Below are 21,688 nucleotides of genomic sequence, written 5' to 3'. Positions count from 1 at the left end.
ACAATAAAAAATATTTTGCATCTTCAAAATGAAAGGCAGGTTGTATAAATCAAATGATACAAACCCCCCCAAAATCTACTTTAATTCCAGGTTGTAAGGCAACAATATACGAAAAATTCAGAGGGGGTGAATACTTTCACAAGCCACTGTATATGGTATATGCACAAATTCCATAAAAATTCCAGGGGGAAATTACAAAAAAAATAAACATTAAATATTTTAACATTGCCAAGTATACAAAACAAATATCTCAAGAACAGCAGAGTGAATCAGTGGATCTCTGAAATCAAGAATGTGTTAGTGTTGGACATTTAGCCCATCTCCACACACATCTCCTATATACCGTAGGTTCTTTGTCCAGGATAGGAGTGTGCAGAGGAGGGTAGTCCTGGTAACACCTGACCTCCCTCTAACTACCAGAAGGAGGTCACAACATCCAGGACCTCATCACTGATGAGTCAGGCCATGCCTGAGTGGGCACCGTACATATATACTACACACACAATGAAAAACTCTTCACTCTTCAAAACACAGATACGCACGCACACCAAAGCATTATCCACCCCAGAGCAAACTTCCCCTGAGAGTCTATTTCTCTATGTCTGTCATCCAGCTACTGTGGGTGCAGCAATATCCTCTTTTGTTGGGGTGTGTATGTCTGAAATAATAATATCCACACTTTTAATCCACTTCAGTTCGGCTTCAGTGAAGCTTGTGCTGCTGCCTCAGTCTCGTTAAGGGGATTGGAGCCTTCAACCAAAAGGGGGAGCTATAATGCGTTATTGTCCAGATGTGTGTTATCCTCCCTCCTGCTTCTGTAGGGGAGGCGTGGAGGCCCACCTGAGGACAGGACACACACAGTGAGAGGAGCTGTCAGTTTACTCTTTATCTCAGCACACATTCATTATAGACAAACAGCACCACGGAGGAGAAATACAACCTCAATAATTCTGTGCAATTTCACTACAGACAAAACACCTTGTCAGCACTATAATACGTTGTTCATTATAAACATGTCAGTTCCAGTCAACTTTTCTCTCCAGTCCACCTTCATTATACCCAGTCCTGTACTGTGAGGGAAGTGTGGTGTGTGTGTGTGTTGGGGAGTCACTATTACCTTCCTGACAGGTGAGTCCGATCCAGCTGTTGAGACAGGTACAGCGTCCGTTCCGATGGTCACAATAAGCCCCGTTGTCACACTCACACCTCTCTGTGCAGTCTGGCCCATAGCGGTTTGCTTTGCAGTCTGACAATAAACACACATGCAGGTAAGACAGACACAAGAATATCATTGGAAATAGGCTCAGATGGGGAATATTGGGTTCGCACTTGCTGCACTACCATCACACGGAAATTACTGAATGCTTCCAATTAAACATACAGTATTACTGGCTCTTACCAATGTCACATCTGGGTCCAGTCTTCCCTGAGGTGCACAGACACCTGCCACTCACAGGGTCACAGGGTGTGCCCTCCACACAGTCACATGATTTGGCACAGTTCACACCAAACCTACCCTGGTGACACTCTGAAAGTTGACATGGTGGAGAACGATGGAGAGCAACAACATATTTAGTCTTTCTTCTATAGATCCTGCAATTGGTGGTTCATCGTAGATAGTATGAGGTCAGTTATGTGGCAGATGTCTCACCTCTGTGACAGCGGGAGCTGTGGTACCCAGGGGGACACACACAGAGGCCTGTGGAGGGGTGGCAGGACGCCCCATTCAGACAGTCACACTGGAGCTGGCACAGAGGGCCATGGAGACCAGGGGGGCATGCTGAGGACAGGCACAGGACACTTTTGATAGAGGATGCAATGCCAGTGGCTTTCACTGTTCTGACTGAGTGCTGACGTGTGTGTCACTCACCATTTTCACACTGACGTCCATAGTATCCTGGGATACACAGGCAGGTTCCTGTCAATCTGTCACAGGTTCCGTTGTTCCGGCAGTCACACTTCAGCTGGCAGTTAGCTCCAAACGTCCCTGGAGGACATTCTATCACACAAGCAGACAGACACAGTGAGACAGCAGTTAAACCCATCTCATCTCCTGGATGAGTTAGCCATTTCTTATGATTTTGCATAGGTGTACAGTGCCTTGCGAAAGTATTCGGCCCCCTTGAACTTTTGCCACATTTCAGGCTTCAAACATAAAGATATAAAACTGTATTTTTTGTGAAGAATCAACAACAAGTGGGACACAATAATGAAGTAGAACGACATTTATTGGATATTTCAAACTTTTTAACAAATCAAAAACTGAAAAATTGGGCGCACAAAATTATTCAGCCCCTTTACTTTCAGTGCAGCAAACTCTCTCCAGAAGTTCAGTGAGGATCTCTGAATGATCCAATGTTGACCTAAATGACTAATGATGATAAATACAATCCACCTGTGTGTAATCAAGTCTCCATATAAATGCACCTGCACTGTGATAGTCTCAGAGGTCCGTTAAAAGCGCAGAGAGCATCATGAAGAACAAGGAACACACTAGGTAGGTCCGAGATACTGTTGTGAAGAAGTTTAAAGCCGGATTTGGATACAAAAAGATTTCCCAAGCTTTAAACATCCCAAGGAGCACTGTGCAAGCGATAATATTGAAATGGAAGGAGTATCAGACCACTGCAAATCTACCAAGACCTGGCCGTCCCTCTAAACTTTCAGCTCATACAAGGAGAAGACTGATCAGAGATGCAGCCAAGAGGCCCATGATCACTCTGGATGAACTGCAGAGATCTACAGCTGAGGTGGGAGACTCTGTCCATAGGACAACAATCAGTCGTATATTGCACAAATCTGGCCTTTATGGAAGAGAGGCAAGAAGAAAGCCATTTCTTAAAGATATCCATAAAAAGTGTTGTTTAAAGTTTGCCACAAGCCACCTGGGAGACACACCAAACATGTGGAAGAAGGTGCTCTGGTCAGATGAAACCAAAATTGAACTTTTTGGCAATAATGCAAAACGTTATGTTTGGCGTAAAAGCAACACAGCTCATCACCCTGAACACACATCCCCACTGTCAAACATGGTGGTGGCAGCATCATGGTTTGGGCCTGCTTTTCTTCAGCAGGGACAGGGAAGATGGTTAAAATTGATGGGAAGATGGATGGAGCCAAATACAGGACCATTCTGGAAGAAAACCTGATGGAGTCTGCAAAAGACCTGAGACTGGGACGGAGATTTGTCTTCCAACAAGACAATGATCCAAAACATAAAGCAAAATCTACAATGGAATGGTTCAAAAATAAACATATCCAGGTGTTAGAATGGCCAAGTCAAAGTCCAGACCTGAATCCAATCGAGAATCTGTGGAAAGAACTGAAAACTGCTGTTCACAAATGCTCTCCATCCAACCTCACTGAGCTCGAGCTGTTTTGCAAGGAGGAATGGGAAAAAATGTCAGTCTCTCGATGTGCAAAACTGATAGAGACATACCCCAAGCGACTTACAGCTGTAATCGCAGCAAAAGGAGGCGCTACAAAGTATTAACTTAAGGGGGCTGAATAATTTTGCACGCCCAATTTCAGTTTTTGTTTTGTTAAAAAAGTTTGAAATATCGTTCCACTTCATGATTGTGTCCCACTTGTTGTTGATTCTTCACAAAAAAATACAGTTTTATATCTTTATGTTTGAAGCCTGAAATGTGGCAAAAGGTCGCAAAGTTCTAGGGGGCCGAATACTTTCACAAGGCACTGTACTTATTGTACAGTATCGCTCACCTGTATCACAGTGAGGCCCGGTCCAGCCCAGACCACAGGTACAGCTTCCAGAGACAGAGTCACACAGTCCTCCGTTACTGCAGTTACAGCGCTGAGCACAGTCCCCCCCAAACCATCCAGGAGCACAGCCTGCCAATACACAGAAACTACACATTACAAACACACACATATTACAAAAATCTCTTTACCTTATAGACAGACAGAGACGCACACAATCATATTGGTGTTGTAAAAATAATTCCGCACTGTGATCTGTTCAACTCGATTCAGTAGGAACCGTACCTTGTCCACAGTCCTCTCCTCTTTGTCCAGAGCTGCAGTGACATATACCATTGACAGGATCATTCTGTGCCCCCTCTCCACACAGCACCACGCGGGCGCAATCATGCCCATAACGTCCCGCTAGGCATGCTGTAAAAAGAGTACAGGGCATTAGGGACCATAGTGTTAATGCAGATACTATGCTGCATATACATTAAGTGATTTAAAAAGCTGAGTATGAACTCACTGATGTTGCAGTGTGCTCCGATGAACCCTGCTGTACATTCACAGGTGCCAGTGGTGGAGCTGCACTTCCCCCCGTTTTGACACTGACACTCTCGTTCGCAGTTGGGACCATACCGACCTTCCACACACCCTAGGAGCCAAAACAAAGCATTTGACCAGAAATCTTTTAACACACGAAAAGAGAAAGAAAAAAAAACTTAAATAATCCCTAGACCAATGACATCCCCTATGGAAGGTTATGAAGGTGTCAACAGAGGGTAAAGTAAGTAAGTGCACGAGCCTTGGCGTGTGTGAGCCAGAACGACTCAAAGGAGCAGGAGCTTTTCTCCTGTTTCTGTAGCGTGAGGTAGCTTGCTGTACAAGTACACCATTGGAGGCTCCTCAGAGGAGGAAGGGGAGGACCATCCTCCTCAGTGAATTTCATAAAAATTTAAATTGTAGAACATTTAAGTTATCCCTTTTAGATAAAATTTTACTAAATATAATCACGTCACCAAATAACTGATTAAAACACAATATTTTGCAAAGGTCTACAGTAGCCTCAGCAGCACTCTGTAGGGTAGCACCATGGTGTAGCCAGAGGACAGCTAGCTTCTGTCCTCCTCTGTGTACATTGACTTCAATACAAAACCTAGGAGGCTCTTGGTTCTCACCCCCTTCCATAGACATACACAGTAATTATGACAACTCTTCCAACCTATCAGAGCTCTTGCAGCATGACATGTCATGTTGTCCACCCAATCAAAATGAATCATAAACTACAGCTAGCTAGCACTGCAGTGTATAAAATGTGTTGAGTATTTGAATCAAAGAGAGAAAGACAATAGTTGAACAGTATTGAACAAATTAATTTCTTCCAAAATGAAGGAGAAGCAAGAGAGAAATAGATAGACAGAGAGATTGTCATTTTTTTTCAATTTCAGTTTCACTTACTTAGCTAGCCAATGCATCTAGCTAGTTTAGCCTACTTAAAAGACCCTTCTCAAAGAGAGGGATGCTATGTTAGCCAGCCGGCTATGGCTTTCCAACACAACACTGGAACTCTTCCAAGTCAAGGTAAGCTTTTGGTATCACAAATGTATTGCCGCCGGTGTAACTGCTTACTGACTGTACACTAACGTTACCGCATGATTGTAGCGGGTTTACTAACGTGTTAGTTCTATTAATTATGCTGACTATGACGTTAGATTAGCTAATATGGTGACAACGATGTAGGCTGTTTGTAGAGGTTTGGCTTGGAAGTTTTTTTCGCCTGGTCACATACAGCTGAAGTGTTGTGCGTTGAAGTCCACAAGCGAAGGGAAGAGCAGGAATACAACGTGGCTGTTTAGAGAGTGAACTGTGCGCGTGATCAGGGGTGTATTCATTCCGACGATTCTGTTTCTTAAATGGAAGCAAACGGAGCAAAAACGGGCATAAACATACCTGAATTTGTCCAATAGAAACTATTGTTTGCAACTGTTGGACTAATGATTACACCCTATATCAGCTAGATGCAGGCAGGATTGTGCAGGGCGGTATTGAATGTCACTGTCTGGCACCTCAAATTTGTCTCTCAACCTGTGTGCACCTTAATTCTCTTTGATTGGGTGGACAACATGACAGTTCATGCTGCAAGAGGGGGCTGTAGTTTCTGGGGGCTGCCGGGTGGTGCAGCAGTCTAAGACACTGCATCTCAGTGCTAGAGGCGTCACTACAGACCCTGGTTCGATTCCAGTCTGTATCACAACTGGCCATGATTGGGAGTCCCATAGGGTGGCGCACAATTGGCCCAGAGTCATCGGGGTAGGCCATCATTGTAAATAAGAATTTGTTCTTAACTGACTTGCCTAGTTGAAAAAAATATGCCTAGTGCCAAACAGAGACACATCAGGTCCCTTTTTTCAGTCTTTGGTATGACTTGACCAGGGATCGAACTCCCAACCTTCCAATCTCAGGGTGGACACTCTAACAACAAGGCCTCTGAGTTGGTACCAGCAGAGGGTGGTAGTGTATAATACATACCTTGGTTACATTTTGGACCCTGGAAGCCTGGGGCACAGTAACAAAACCCAGTCACTGGGTGGCAGAGCTGGTTGGTCTCAGAACACTGGCACACCTGGTTACAGTTGAGCCCATATGTCCCTGATAGACAGGCTGGTGGGGTAGAATGACAGACAGACAGATAGACAGACAGAGGTAAGCAACATGAAAAAGGAGACATTACAGCTGAAAGTCCAGATTGACAGAGAGGAGAAGAGAAGAGCTGAGAGGGTAGTACAGTCCTCACTTTGTTCACAGCCATTGCCAGTGAATCCAGGGGGACAGCCACACTCCCCAGAGACATGGTGACAGGAAGTACCCTGGGGACAGGTGCAGCGTTGCACACAGCCCTTGCCATGGGTACCAGGAAGACAGGCTGGAGGTGAAAAGGAGTGGCAGTAAAAACCCTGAACATGTATGGCTGAAACTCCTTTCAGCGATAACCAGTGTGCAACAGGCTATGACAATATAAAAAGTTGTTGTCATTAAAACTGGGCTACTTTTGTCACAAAGGGGTCCCCTCCAACCCGGTGGACACAGGCAGTGCCCGGTGACGTGGTGACAGGAGGCTTCATTTTCACACTGACAGCTCTCTTCACAGCTAGCTCCAAACAGGCCTGACCCACAGGCTGAGGAAAAGGAGAGAGGAGGAACTCAGAGACTGGATATGATAAGAACATTCACTCACAAGAGGGTGCTGTGTTCACTGCTGTGTTCACTGCACCCAACATGTCCACTTCTCTGTCTCTCTCACCTTTTTCACAGCGCTTTCCGACCCAGCCAGGACTACAGGTGCACTTGCCCGTCTGTCTGTCACACTGTCCCCCGTTCTCACACTGACACTGCTTCTGGCAGTCGGCCCCAAACTGCTCCGCTCCACACTCTGTAACGTCAACACACCATCATGACATCACATCAGAGCATTGAAACCAACCACAGGCTAACCAACCACAGGCTCCTGACCCCTCCTGTCTCAGCCTCCAGTATTTATGCTGCAGTAGTTTATGTGTCGGGGGGCTAGGGTCAGTTTGTTATATCTGGAGTACTTCTCCTGTCCTATTCGGTGTCCTGTGTGAATCTAAGTGTGCGTTCTCTAATTCTCTCCTTCTCTCTTTCTTTCTCTCTCTCTGAGGACCTGAGCCCTAGGACCATGCCCCAGGACCACCTGACATGATGACTCCTTGCTGTCCCCAGTCCACCTGGCCGTGCTGCTGCTCCAGTTTCAACTGTTCTGCCTTATTATTATTCGACCATGCTGGTCATTTATGAACATTTCAACATCTTGGCCATGTTCTGTTATAATCTCCACCCGGCACAGCCAGAAGAGGACTGGCCACCCCACATAGCCTGGTTTCTCTCTAGGTTTCTTCCTAGGTTTTGGCCTTTCTAGGGAGATTTTCCTAGCCACCGTGCTTCTACACCTGCATTGCTTGCTGTTTGGGGTTTTAGGCTGGGTTTCTGTACAGTGCTTTGAGATATCAGCTGATGTACGAAGGGCTATATAAATACATTTGATTTGATTTAACAGGGAAACCTATAGTGTTTCTGCTGAGGACAGCAATACCTTCTCCAAACCCGGTGGTTTGACCTAGCAGAAAGTTGGCTCAAGGAAGTGATAACTAGCCACAGAGTGGAGTTGCTAGGTAACACAGCAGCAGCATTAGAGGTTTCCTGTGCCTGGAGTGGAATAAGGGGCCTGGAGCTGAGTTTGGCATGGACGACCCATGGAAAGGTTTATATGGGTGCTATGGGAGGATAGTGTGTGATGTAGGGTGGTGAAATAGAGCCTCTGCGTTGGGTCTAGAGTGAGATGTTTACAGGGCAGACAGGAGACTGTGGGGTCTAGCAGACTGTCTGCGGTCTGAGGAGCAGCTCTGTGTCACACACACTGCCAGGGAACAGCACAAGGCAAAAACAAATGAGCTAAACCAGGGCAAATTAGGATGGAGACTCAATGTGTTTCCAGAATACAGTAAAACAAACCACAGGGCCACTGTTCTAAAGGGTTTCTACTATTTCAGCTATTCTTAGGCATGTCTGTCCAGACGACTCCAGACAGAGCCTTGATGCTTTTCCATAGCCTGCATTTCTAGTAACTGACTGGTACTGAATGGGGAACAATTATCCTGACTGGATAAATGCTTTAGGTCAACAGTCACAGAACATGATACTATATGGTAGTAAGGCATGAGTATGGTCACTTAGGGTCATGGTGACTCTATGGCTGTTTCAGTACCACTCACCTAGCTCACAGGCTGCGCCCATCCACCCGCTGGCACACATACAGTGCCCACTGATTCGGTCACACGTGGCTCCATTCTGGCACAGGCAACGCTGGCAGCAGTCTGTTCCATAGAAGCCTACTGGGCATTCTAAGGGGGAAAATGGTAGACCCATGTTCATTACTTTATAGCCCTACAAATATTTTCTATACAGGACACATGCAATGTATTGTGGATAGTAAGAGAGGAGTAGTGATCTGATCCTATTCTCCCTGTCCACACTCACCCTGTAAGCAGCTTGGCCCTGTCCAGCCTGGTGTACACACACACTGCCCGCTCGCCGGGTGGCAGCTACCATTGTTATGGCAACCGCAGGTTTGGCTGCAGCTCTCCCCGTAGAAACCAGCCTGGCATGCTGCAAGAAAAAGATAAGAAACGGTTTACTTCTAAAGAACAAATCATATCAATGTTAAACACACATTGGTAATACATATCTGATATGACATGTTTTATATTGTAGGCTGTCTGAAGTGTGGGAAGTCCAATACTAACTCAGGTTGCAGGTAGGACCAATCCACCCTGCAGGACACACACACACCCCAGTGACATGGCTGCAGTGACCTCCGTTCACACACACACACTTCTCCTGGCAGTCCAACCCATAGAAGCCCTGGGGACAGGCTAAAACACACGCACGCACGCACACACACACACACACAGATCCTTTACTTCTCAGCAAGCAATAAAGCATATCAATCCACAATGTTAATAACTCCATGATTCCTATAGGCTAATTGAACATAATTACAGATACTGTTCAGTCTATGGATACTATTTATAGTTTGGGTTCTGGATAAGGTTTAGAGAGATTTTGGGAGGTTCTCTTACGTTTCTCACAGAAGGTTCCAGTCCAGCCCACCAGACAGGTGCAGGCTCCGCTCACATGGTCACATGTCCCTTTGTTGTCACACTGACAGTGATGCAGACAGCCTAGCCCAAAATAGCCCGCGGGACACTCTGAGACACAGATTAACACAAGTACAGTAGGGAGTGATAGGTGTGTGCTCTGAGATAGTCTGCTAGTACTAAGACTAGACTGAAAGGAAACAACCCACAAACACCTGATATCAGATATTTTGGTTGAGGACTCTCACACACATACTGTCATAGCATTGTGTCCCGGTGTAGCCGGCCTCACAGTTACACTGGCCCGTCGCCGCATCACAGCTCCCATCACCATCCTTACAGTCACATTTCTCAGCACAGTCCACCCCCCAGTGCCTGGCATCACAGGCTGCTATGGAAACAAACAAACAGGAGCCATTTTAATTGAACAGTTTACATTCAGTGAGCGTAAGCTATATTTATTTCTTTTGTATTCCTTCGAGACGTTGTTCAATGCCACACCCACTCTACCTTTCCTGCAGTTGTATCCAGCCCAGCCAGGAGCACAGGTGCAACGGCCCGTGACTGGGTGGCAGCGCCCGCTGTTTTCACACAGGCAGCGCAGCTGGCATCCAACACCAAACCGTCCCGTCGGACATGCTACAGCACACAAACATACTGTATGATAACACTGTGAGCCAAAGAGTCACGCATACTCTACATACTGTGAACACACATATTGGAATACCGTACGGTAAGTTCCCATGACACTGGTCGAAATGACATGCAAGCATCTGACGGCATTTAACAAGAAAACCGCTGGTTACACAAGAATAACATTTTCCTTCTCTGTGAAAACACGCCTGATGAAAACAGTGTTTATGACCTGTCTGTGCCTCAGACGGAGGGGAATGTGGTGTGGTTGATGTTTTAATGACCCACAACAAGCTCATCAATCTTTTAACGTCTCTTTCTAAAAATTAAACCACAACTACCACAAGAATCTTTGATCACAGTTCTTCCATTGACTCACTCATACTCACAGTTCTGACAGAGCCTGCCCATGTACCCAGGAGGGCAGGAACACGTCCCGTTGTGTTTGTCACACACTCCTCCATTCTCACAGGCTGGACAGGCCTCACGGCATCCCGCACCCCAGAAGCCCTTCACACACACTATAGCACAAATAAAGAGTATGAGTTAGCGTCATCATCAATATATCACAATGTTTTGACTTAGTTGTCGGGTGACATGATAAAATAAACTCAACTTAATTATCTGATTGTTCTCTTACCATTCTCACAGCGTTTTCCTGATGTTCCTGCAGGACACTGGCACTGGCCACTCACTCTGTCACATGGAGCCCCTGAGCAGTCACAGGCCTGAGTGCAACTTAGCCCAAACCTCCCCTCTGGACAGTCTAAAGGAGAGGACGGAGAGACAATGCTAGTCTTACTAAGAGAGGCTGCATACGATATTCCTACATAGTGACCCCATGACGTCAGAGAATTATGCCCCTCCCATATGACCAACAGGACAACCTACCTTGATCACAGTTGTCTCCACGGCGACCAGCCGGGCACAGGCGTTGGCACTGCCCGGTCACATGATCACAAGACACTCTAAGCGGGCACTCACATTTGTTCTCACAGCCTGGGCCAAACGTGCCTGGGTCACACTCTGAGGAGGAGGCGGAGGAGAGGAAAGTTAGACACATAAATCCCTACAAAAGGGCTGCATCCACAGCTACAGAACAATGTGTGATGTAAAGGGCTGCATCCACAGCTACAGAACAGTGTGTGATGTAAAGGGCTGCATCCACAGCTACAGAACAGTGTGTGATGTAAAGGGTTGCATCCACAGCTACAGAACAGTGTGTGATGTAAAGGGCTGCATCCACAGCTACAGAACAATGTGTGATGTAAAGGGCTGCATCCACAGCTACAGAACAGTGTGTGATGTAAAGGGCTGCATCCACAGCTACAGAACAGTGTGTGATGTAAAGGGCTGCATCCACAGCTACAGAACAGTGTGTGATGTAAAGGGCTGCATCCACAGCTACAGAACAGTGTGTGATGTAGGAAGATGATCATAACTTTTTCCTGCCACTAACCTTCCCTGCACGCGTTGCCTTGCCAACCGGGCTTGCAGACGCAGGTGCCATGGCGACGGTGACACTCCAGAGTGTTCTGCTGGACACACTCACACTCCTCGGAACAGCCCGGTCCAAAGGCCCACTTGGGACACACTGGATAGGGAAGGAGATAACATGAAAAATATTGAATAAGACCTGAATGTTATCGATATACACTGAGTATACAAAACATGCTCTTTCCATGACATTTACTGACCAGGTTAATCCAGGTGAAAGCTATGATCCCTTATTGATGTCACCTGTTAAATTCACTTTAAGCAATCAATCAAATGTATTTATCAGCTGATGTCACAAAGTGCTGTAGAGAAACCCAGCCTAAAACCCCAAACAGCAAGCAATGCAGATGTAGAAGCATGGTGGCTAGGAAAAACTCACTAGAAGGGCCGGAACCTAGGAAGAAACCTAGAGAGGAACTATGACTGGTGACCAGTCCTCTTCTTGCTGTGCCAGGTGAATATTATAACAGAACATGGCCAAGATGTTCAAATGTTCATAGATGACCAACAGGATGTAGATGAAGGGGTGGAGACAGGTTAAAGAAGGATTTTTAAGCCTTGAGACAATTGAGACATGGATTGTGTATGTGTGCCATTCAGAGGGTGAATGGGCTAGACAAAATATTTAAGTGCCTATGAACGAGGTATGGCAGTAGGTGCCAGGCGCATCGGTTTGTGTCAAGAACTTCAACACTGCCGGGTTTTTCACGCTCAACACTTGTATTGGAGTCAACATGGGCCAGCATCCCTGTGGAACGCTTTCAACACTTGCATTGGAGTCAACATGGGCCAGCATCCCTGTGGAACGCTTTCAACACTTGCATTGGAGTCAACATGGGCCAGCATCCCTGTGGAACGCTTTCAACACTTGCATTGGAGTCAACATGGGCCAGCATCCCTGTGGAACGCTTTCAACACTTGCATTGGAGTCAACATGGGCCAGCATCCCTGTGGAACGCTTTAGACACCTTGTAGAGTCAACATGGGCCAGCATCCCTGTGGAACGCTTTCAACACCTTGCAGAGTTCATGCTCAGATGAATTGAGGCTGTTCTGAGGGCTAAAGGTGGAGGCAACTCAATATTAGGAAAGTGTTGTTAATGTTTTGTACACTCAGTGTAGGTAGAGATTAGAGGTGAGGGGTCAGCAGTGTGAGTGACTCACGTAGATGGCAGAACCTCCCGTAGAGTCCAGGGTCACACAGACAGGCTCCGTAGGTGCGGTGGCAGCACCCGTTATTGGCACAGTTACACTTCTTATTGCACTGTTTCCCATAGAAGCCCTTAGGACAGCCTACAGACAACAATATATTGTTATCAGGCAACTGAACGTTTCAATAGTGTGTGAATAACTGAGAATGTTTTTTGTATGTACAGTATCTGTACATACAGTAGTGACTCACCATCCTGGCACATGTCTCCACTGACCCCAGGTGGGCAGCGACAGTTCCCATTGACAGGGTCACAGGTGGCTCCGTTCTTACACTTACAGGGGAATGAGCAGTTCTTGCCGAAGGATCCCTCGGAACAAGCTGTTCCGAGTAGAATAAAACGTTATATATTTATCCATTATACAGAGAGAGACGTGTTATTCCACAGAGAAACACCGACATAAGATTGATCAGATTACTGATGTACTGTGTTGAGGGGGCAGTGTCTGTGTACACTGTGTGTATATACTGACTCTGGTTGCAGATGAGGCCTGTCCATCCATCGGGACAGTGACATCCATCTCTCCCTGGGCCACACAGCCCTCCGTTAGAGCAGTCCTCACAGGTCAGGCTGCAGTCATGGCCAAACGTGTTGTTCAGACACACTGCACACAGGACAGAAGAGATTACCGACTATAACGTTCTAGAAACCTTCTGCTTGTGGTTAGGGATTTGCAAATCTTCAACTAAATTCTTCCTAGCAACCCCTGGTGAGATTACCTTAAATAATACAATACTGATTACTGTTTTCACATGAATAAATCAAGGAACAACACAAAACACATCCTATGGCTCTCTGCCATAGCCCCCTGCCACAGTCTATAAGCTTCCCCATTACTACAGAGGTAAACAAAAAACAGCCTCAGAATATGAGGCTAACCAATTTGCCACCTGCTGTGGGGTATTTAATTGCCCAGTAACTAGTAAGCAAATAAGGAGGTCTGGCAGTCTACCTCCTGTTGCTCAGACACAGAGGCAATAAGATACAGGCCCAAAGTGTCTGTGTTCGGGTTCAGTGGCTCACCAAATTTCTCTGCTAGCGTGCTCTCAGCCAGCAGCTCTCTAGCATCATCATCCTCATAGTCATCATAGCGCTCTAGGGGCTGGTTGTAGTCCTGCAGCAGGGCGAGCTGGGGCTGAGCCAGGGTCCCCACAATATTCTGGCCCCCACTAGACAGGGCCTCAACTGTGTTCCCCAGCACTACAGGGTAAGAGAGTAAGAGAGAGAGAGAGAGAGACAGAGAGAGAGACAGAGAGAGAGAGATTAGGTTACCAGGATGTCCACATGGGGTGTGATGGTGCTGTGGCCCTAGGCAACAACATTTCATTTGATTGGTGGAACTCACGTTCACAGGAGCGTCGGTCCTGGCCCAGACGGAAGCCCTGGCGGCAGAAACACTGGAAGGAGCCGGCGGTGTTCTGGCATGTGTGATCACAGCCACCGTTGGCCGCCAGACACTCATCCACATCTACACAATACACACACACACATTCCAGGTTCAACAGTTATATTGTATAATGAGTGCCCCACTAGATCACTATTCTAAGGTTATAGAGGGTGAACATACCATCACAGCTACATCCATCTGAGTTGAGGCGGTAGCCCGCTGAGCAGTAACACTCATAGCCCCCAGGGTAGTTGGTACAGTCCTGCTCGCAGCATGAACTTCCCTCTCCACACTCGTCCAGGTCTGCCAAACAAAACACACACAATGAAAAGCATTACTCGGATGATCATGATATTGTGATATGTTACAAACCAGGCACATGTTAAACTGACCTGAGTTAAAGGGTAAAGATTCATCTCTAGACTGACCAACACCAATCTGAGCTGAATGGTCTCTAGATTGAATGGTATAGGTTAGTCGCTAGACTGAACTGTAAAGGTTAGTCTCTAGACTGAACGATAAAGGTTAGTCTCTAGACTCAATGATAAAGGTTAGTCTCTAGATTGATTTTAGCTGAGCTGAATGTGGAAGGTTAATCTCTGAATGGTAAAGGTTAGTCTAGACTGAACTGTAAAGGTTAGTCTCTAGACTGAATGATAAAGGTTAGTTTCTAGACTGAATGGTAAAGGACTGATCTGAGCGGTAAAGGTTAATCTCTGAATGGTAAAGGTTAGTCTCTAGACTGATCTTAGCTGAGCTGAATGTGGAAGGTTAATCTCTGAATGGTAAAGGTTAGTCTAGACTGAACTGTAAAGGTTAGTCTCTAGACTGAATGATAAAGGTTAGTTTCTAGACTGAATGGTAAAGGACTGATCTGAGCGGTAAAGGTTAATCTCTGAATGGTAAAGGTTAGTCTCTAGACTGATCTTAGCTGAGCTGAATGGTGAAGGTTAATCTCTGAATGATAAAGGTTAGTCTCTAGACTGATCTTAGCTGAGCTGAATGGTGAAGGTTAATCTCTGAATGATAAAGGTTAGTCTCTAGACTGATCTTAGCTGAGCTGAATGGTGAAGGTTAATCTCTGAATGGTAAAGGTTAGTCTCTAGACTGATCTTAGCTGAGCTGAATGGGGAATGTTAATCTCTGAATGGTAAAGGTTAGTCTCTAGACTGACCGACACAGGTCTTGAGGTCATCCTCCAGTCGGTAACCCTGGTTACAGCTGCAGACAGGGCCACCAGTGGAGTGCTGGCAGTGATGGGAGCAGCCTCCGTTGTTGCTCTCACAGCTGTTGACGATCTCCATCTCAATCCCTGTCACAGAAACACGAGATGACTCTCCCATTACTTCTGATTGAAACATTTTGTACATTTCAGATCATTTCAAACAGGCAAAAGAGATGATGATTATAGGAGCCAAACTCACGGTAGCACTGGCGTCCGTCTGCTCCCAGCTCGTAGGCAGTGTCACACACACAGGCGAAGGAGCCCGGGATGTTGTGGCAGCCATGAGCACATCCCGTCTGTTCAGACTCACACTCATCAATATCTGTGACAGATAAACAAAGAGTATATACGGATCTATTCTAGAACTTAAATACAGAGACATGATTGACCCTGTAGGAACAGTAGTGCAGTAGTCAACAGGTGGACATCTTACCCTCACAGGTCTTCCTGTCCTCTGCCAGCTTGTACCCATTTCTACAGTCACAGTTGCTCTTGTCACCATCAACAAGACAGTCTTGCTGGCAGCCGCCATTCTTATCATGACATGGATTCCCCACTTTAACATAGGAGACGCACAATGTTTAATGTTGACAGCACTTTATCTTGAAAAATATTTTACATTTCTAACAAATATAATTGAAAGGCGGTGCACAATTGGCCCAGTGTCGTCCGGGCTGGGCCGAAGTAGGCTGTCATTGTAAATAAGAATTTGTTCTTAACTGACTTGCCTAGTTACATAAAGGTTCAATTTTTAAAATCAGTGGGAAGGGGGAGGACATTTATCTAAAATGCAGCTTACTTTGAATACACACTGACACAACTACTCAAGACAAAGGTCCCAACTCTACACTGGGCTGAGTATTTTTCTGCACATTTAAGTGCGTTTAACTTGTGTCTGCCTGTCCTGTACACTACAGCAGCTGGAGTGAGAAGCTTCAGCACTGCAGAAATTAGAGGAAGCTGGTCCTGGCCAACCATTACAACATAAAAGCATCTAAAAGACAGTAATTATTCTAAAACTATAATCTTCCTTCCCTCAGAGAAAACTAGTCCACCTCAGCGCTGAGAGAGAGAGAGAGAGAGAGAGAGAGAGAGAGAGAGAGAGAGAGAGAGAGAGAGAGAGAGAGAGAGAGAGAGAGAGAGAGAGAGAGAGAGAGAGAGAGCCTTGGGCTGTCAGAGCATTATGATAAACAACATCATAATGTTGAGAAAACAGGAAAGATGAGTGAACACTTCAAATCAGGGTCGTATTCACACTAATTTAACTTCTCATCAAGTCCAACTTACCCTTCCTCCGACATTTTGTTGGACATGAACTATTGGCAGCTATGAATCTATACTGTTATGACAAACTCTTCAAAAGGACACCTTGGATTCCCAAATACCTTTCCCTCAACTCTCTAGATGCTGTCGTGCTTGTATCATGCCTACACTCTCCCCTCTCCATCTATCCATTACTTAGACATGTTGCAATTGTAAAGTTACAGCTTAAAGCTCCTGCAAGCATGGTTATCCACAGTTAGTTTCATGTCTGTATCAGGCTGCTTTCTCTCTAAGCTGCCTGTCACTCAACAGAAAGCTGCTCTCTCTCTCTGCACTAGTGGTTACTTCAGCCAAAGACAGTATGCATTCACGATCAGTAATGTAGCCTATATTTGTGTTGAAAAAGAGAAGTATATGTTTACAATAAAATGTGACATCACACTCTGTCAACTTGCCCGCTATGCAGTCTTTCTACTAAACATACTTCATCTGCAGTTTCCCATGTCAGACCTGAGATCCAACGATACACTGGGAGAGTGAAAGGAAACGCCATTAAATGTGACGTGGGAGCTTATTTCTAATTTGTATTTAATTGGTTGAAATGTTATTTTCACATGGAGGGAATTTCAGTAATTGGTAAGTGCTCGGATAGATTATTCATCTGTGAGTTAGTATGTGAGTGCTGTTGGGTGCATAGTAGTGTAGAAAGACCAGAGGATGGGTACACTCACATTTGCAGTGCTTTCCATCGTCAGCAAGCACGTAGTTGGCTCTACAGCGGCAGCGGAAGGCAGTAGGGGACTGCTGTACACAGAAATGCTCACATCCTCCATTACCGATGCCACATGATTGGACAGCTGGACACAGACAGACAGATACAATACATTTTTGTTATATTTTCACAGTAACCTTTACTCTGCATCCTTTGCTCTTTCTGAAAGGCTGCAAGCTCAGAAGTGCTACCAACACAAACACTGTGCTAAACACCTCAGTGGTTTGTTCTACTTTGACCCAGTAAAGAGCCATCAACAGGCCTGAAGGGCCAATAATCACACAGACAGCGGAAGGAAGGTCCTCAGTGGTGAAGGAAACTCTGAGATGATGAGTTGAAGCCAGAGCCAGCTCACTGACTGATCTCTGCTTTCTACATCTCTTTGTCTCTCCCATGCAGCCATAGCATGTCTCTGCTTGACCTGGTTCTCTGGGAGAACATTAAGTAGAGGTTTTAACAGCAGGTGTTGTTTAATGGTGTTTTGATAAAGTGAGGGACAGACCAGAGCCTATCCACCATCTGAAAATCTTAGATCCCTCCATCAACTACACTGGCTGGACACAATATGCATCCATCTGCTTGATTAGGTGGACCTCTGATATTTTATTTATTTATTTATTTATTTTACCTTTATTTAACCAGGTAGGCAAGTTGAGAACAAGTTCTCATTTACAATTGCGACCTGGCCAAGATAAAGCAAAGCAGTTCGACAGATAAAACGACACAGAGTTACACATGGAGTAAAAACAAACATACAGTCAATAATGCAGTATAAACAAGTCTATATACAATGTGAGCAAATGAGGTGAGAAGGGAGGTAAAGGCAAAAAAAGGCCATGATGGCAAAGTAAATACAATATAGCAAGTAAAATACTGGAATGGTAGTTTTGCAATGGAAGAATGTGCAAAGTAGAAATAAAAAAATAATGGGGTGCAAAGGAGCAAAATAAATAAATAAATAAAAATTAAATACAGTTGGGAAAGAGGTAGTTGTTTGGGCTAAATTTTAGGTGGGCTATGTACAGGTGCAGTAATCTGTGAGCTGCTCTGACAGTTGGTGCTTAAAGCTAGTGAGGGAGATAAGTGTTTCCAGTTTCAGAGATTTTTGTAGTTCGTTCCAGTCATTGGCAGCAGAGAACTGGAAGGAGAGGCGGCCAAAGAAAGAATTGGTCTTGGGGGTGACTAGAGAGATATACCTGCTGGAGCGTGTGCTACAGGTGGGAGATGCTATAGTGACCAGCGAGCTGAGATAAGGGGGGACTTTACCTAGCAGGGTCTTGTAGATGACATGGAGCCAGTGGGTTTGGCGACGAGTATGAAGCGAGGGCCAGCCAACGAGAGCGTACAGGTCGCAATGGTGGGTAGTATATGGGGCTTTGGTGATAAAACGGATTGCACTGTGATAGACTGCATCCAATTTGTTGAGTAGGGTATTGGAGGCTATTTTGTAAATGACATCGCCAAAGTCGAGGATTGGTAGGATGGTCAGTTTTACAAGGGTATGTTTGGCAGCATGAGTGAAGGATGCTTTGTTGCGAAATAGGAAGCCAATTCTAGATTTAACTTTGGATTGGAGATGTTTGATATGGGTCTGGAAGGAGAGTTTACAGTCTAACCAGACACCTAAGTATTTGTAGTTGTCCACGTATTCTAAGTCAGAGCCGTCCAGAGTAGTGATGTTGGACAGGCGGGTAGGTGCAGGTAGCGATCGGTTGAAGAGCATGCATTTAGTTTTACTTGTATTTAAGAGCAATTGGAGGCCACGGAAGGAGAGTTGTATGGCATTGAAGCTTGCCTGGAGGGTTGTTAACACAGTGTCCAAAGAAGGGCCGGAAGTATACAGAATGGTGTCGTCTGCGTAGAGGTGGATCAGGGACTCACCAGCAGCAAGAGCGACCTCATTGATGTATACAGAGAAGAGAGTCGGTCCAAGAATTGAACCCTGTGGCACCCCCATAGAGACTGCCAGAGGTCCGGACAGCAGACCCTCCGACTTGACACACTGAACTCTATCAGAGAAGTAGTTGGTGAACCAGGCGAGGCAATCATTTGAGAAACCAAGGCTGTCGAGTCTGCCGATGAGGATATGGTGATTGACAGAGTCGAAAGCCTTGGCCAGATCAATGAATACGGCTGCACAGTAATGTTTCTTATCGATGGCGGTTAAGATATCGTTTAGGACCTTGAGCGTGGCTGAGGTGCACCCATGACCAGCTCTGAAACCAGATTGCATAGCAGAGAAGGTATGGTGAGATTCGAAATGGTCGGTAATCTGTTTGTTGACTTGGCTTTCGAAGACCTTAGAAAGGCACGGTAGGATAGATATAGGTCTGTAGCAGTTTGGGTCAAGAGTGTCCCCCCCTTTGAAGAGGGGGATGACCGCAGCTGCTTTCCAATCTTTGGGAATCTCAGACGACACGAAAGAGAGGTTGAACAGGCTAGTAATAGGGGTGGCAACAATTTCGGCAGATAATTTTAGAAAGAAAGGGTCCAGATTGTCTAGCCCGGCTGATTTGTAGGGGTCCAGATTTTGCAGCTCTTTCAGAACATCAGCTGAATGGATTTGGGAGAAGGAGAAATGGGGAAGGCTTGGGCGAGTTGCTGTTGGGGGTGCAGTGCTGTTGTCCGGGGTAGGAGTAGCCAGGTGGAAAGCATGGCCAGCCGTAGAAAAATGCTTATTGAAATTCTCAATTATGGTGGATTTATCAGTGGTGACAGTGTTTCCTATCTTCAGTGCAGTGGGCAGCTGGGAGGAGGTGTTCTTATTCTCCATGGACTTTACAGTGTCCCAGAACTTTTTTGAGTTAGTGTTGCAGGAAGCAAATTTCTGCTTGAAAAAGCTAGCCTTGGCTTTTCTAACTGCCTGTGTATAATGATTTCTAGCTTCCCTGAACAGCTGCATATCACGGGGGCTGTTCGATGCTAATGCAGAACGCCATAGGATGTTTTTGTGTTGGTTAAGGGCAGTCAGGTCTGGGGAGAACCAAGGGCTATATCTGTTCCTGGTTCTAAATTTCTTGAATGGGGCATGTTTATTTAAGATGGTTAGGAAGGCATTTTTAAAAAATATCCAGGCATCCTCTACTGACGGGATGAGATCAATATCCTTCCAGGATACCCCGGCCAGGTCGATTAGAAAGGCCTGCTCGCAGAAGTGTTTCAGGGAGCGTTTTACAGTGATGAGTGGAGGTCGTTTGACCGCTGACCCATTACGGATGCAGGCAATGAGGCAGTGATCGCTGAGATCTTGGTTGAAGACAGCAGAGGTGTATTTAGAGGGGAAGTTGGTTAGGATGATATCTATGAGGGTGCCCGTGTTTAAGGTTTTGGGGAGGTACCTGGTAGGTTCATTGATTATTTGTGTGAGATTGAGGGCATCAAGTTTAGATTGTAGGATGGCTGGGGTGTTAAGCATGTTCCAGTTTAGGTCGCCTAGCAGCACGAACTCTGAAGATAGATGGGGGGCAATCAGTTCACATATGGTGTCTAGAGCACAGCTGGGGGCAGAGGGTGGTCTATAGCAGGCGGCAACGGTGAGAGACTTGTTTTTAGAGAGGTGGATTTTTAAAAGTAGAAGTTCAAATTGTTTGGGTACAGACCTGGATAGTAGGACAGAACTCTGCAGGCTATCTTTGCAGTAGATTGCAACACCGCCCCCTTTGGCAGTTCTATCTTGTCTGAAAATGTTGTAGTTTGGAATTAAAACTTCAGAATTTTTGGTGGTCTTCCTAAGCCAGGATTCAGACACAGCTAGAACATCCGGGTTGGCAGAGTGTGCTAAAGCAGTGAATAGAACAAACTTAGGGAGGAGGCTTCTAATGTTAACATGCATGAAACCAAGGCTATTACGGTTACAGAAGTCGTCAAAAGAGAGCGCCTGGGGAATAGGAGTGGAGCTAGGCACTGCAGGGCCTGGATTCACCTCTACATCGCCAGAGGAACATAGGAGGAGTAGAATAAGGGTACGGCTAAAAGCTATGAGAATTGGTCGTCTAGAACGTCTGGAACATAGAGTAAAAGGAGGTTTCTGGGGGCGATAAAATAGCATCAAGGTATAATGTACAGACAAATGTATGGCAGGATGTGAATACAGTGGAGGTAAACCTAGGTATTGAGTGATGAAGAGAGAGATATTGTCTCTAGAAACATCGTTGAAACCAGGAGATGTCATTGCATGTGTGGGTGGTGGAACTAATAGGTTGGATAAGGTATAGTGAGCAGGACTAGATATGTTGACTTGGTCTCTCTCTCTCTCTCTCTCTCTCTCTCTCTCTCTCTCTCTCTCTCTCTCTCTCTCTCTCTCTCTCTCTCTCTCTCTCTC

General features: G+C 45.7%; 1 protein-coding gene across 1 annotated transcript; it reads right to left on the bottom strand.

Annotated features, from left to right (window-relative positions):
* Positions 1–54: 54 nt before the first annotated feature.
* Positions 55–15,413, bottom strand: LOC109874968 (multiple epidermal growth factor-like domains protein 6). The gene is made up of 29 exons (XM_031815851.1): positions 15,282–15,413; positions 14,288–14,410; positions 14,066–14,188; positions 13,744–13,920; positions 13,193–13,324; positions 12,912–13,040; positions 12,674–12,802; positions 11,473–11,607; positions 10,905–11,039; positions 10,654–10,779; positions 10,403–10,534; positions 9,891–10,019; positions 9,637–9,771; positions 9,363–9,491; positions 9,027–9,155; positions 8,761–8,889; positions 8,496–8,624; positions 7,007–7,135; positions 6,753–6,881; positions 6,500–6,628; positions 6,235–6,366; positions 4,232–4,360; positions 4,006–4,134; positions 3,724–3,852; positions 1,871–1,999; positions 1,652–1,780; positions 1,400–1,528; positions 1,118–1,246; positions 55–840 (listed from the first exon to the last, which is right to left on the bottom strand). The coding sequence occupies exons 1-29, from the start codon at positions 15,409–15,411 to the stop codon at positions 770–772; spliced, it is 3,744 nt and encodes a 1,247-aa protein (XP_031671711.1). The 5' UTR covers positions 15,412–15,413; the 3' UTR covers positions 55–769.
* Between the last annotated feature and the right edge of the window lie 6,275 nt (positions 15,414–21,688).

The sequence above is a fragment of the Oncorhynchus kisutch genome, linkage group LG1, assembly GCF_002021735.2.
Source record: "Oncorhynchus kisutch isolate 150728-3 linkage group LG1, Okis_V2, whole genome shotgun sequence".
Lineage (NCBI taxonomy): Eukaryota > Metazoa > Chordata > Actinopteri > Salmoniformes > Salmonidae > Oncorhynchus > Oncorhynchus kisutch.
This window is presented reverse-complemented; position numbering and strand designations above follow the sequence as displayed.

Coding starts and splice junctions, on each gene's coding strand:
- LOC109874968 (XM_031815851.1), bottom strand. CDS start 15,411: ATGGAGATCGTCAACAGCTGTGAGAGCAACAACGGAGGCTGCTCCCAT. Junction 3,853..4,005: donor AGGAGAGGACTGTGGACAAG/GTACGGTTCCTA, acceptor GTGTATTGGCAG/GCTGTGCTCCTGGATGGTTT. Junction 841..1,117: donor CGGACTCACCTGTCAGGAAG/GTAATAGTGACT, acceptor TCCTGTCCTCAG/GTGGGCCTCCACGCCTCCCC.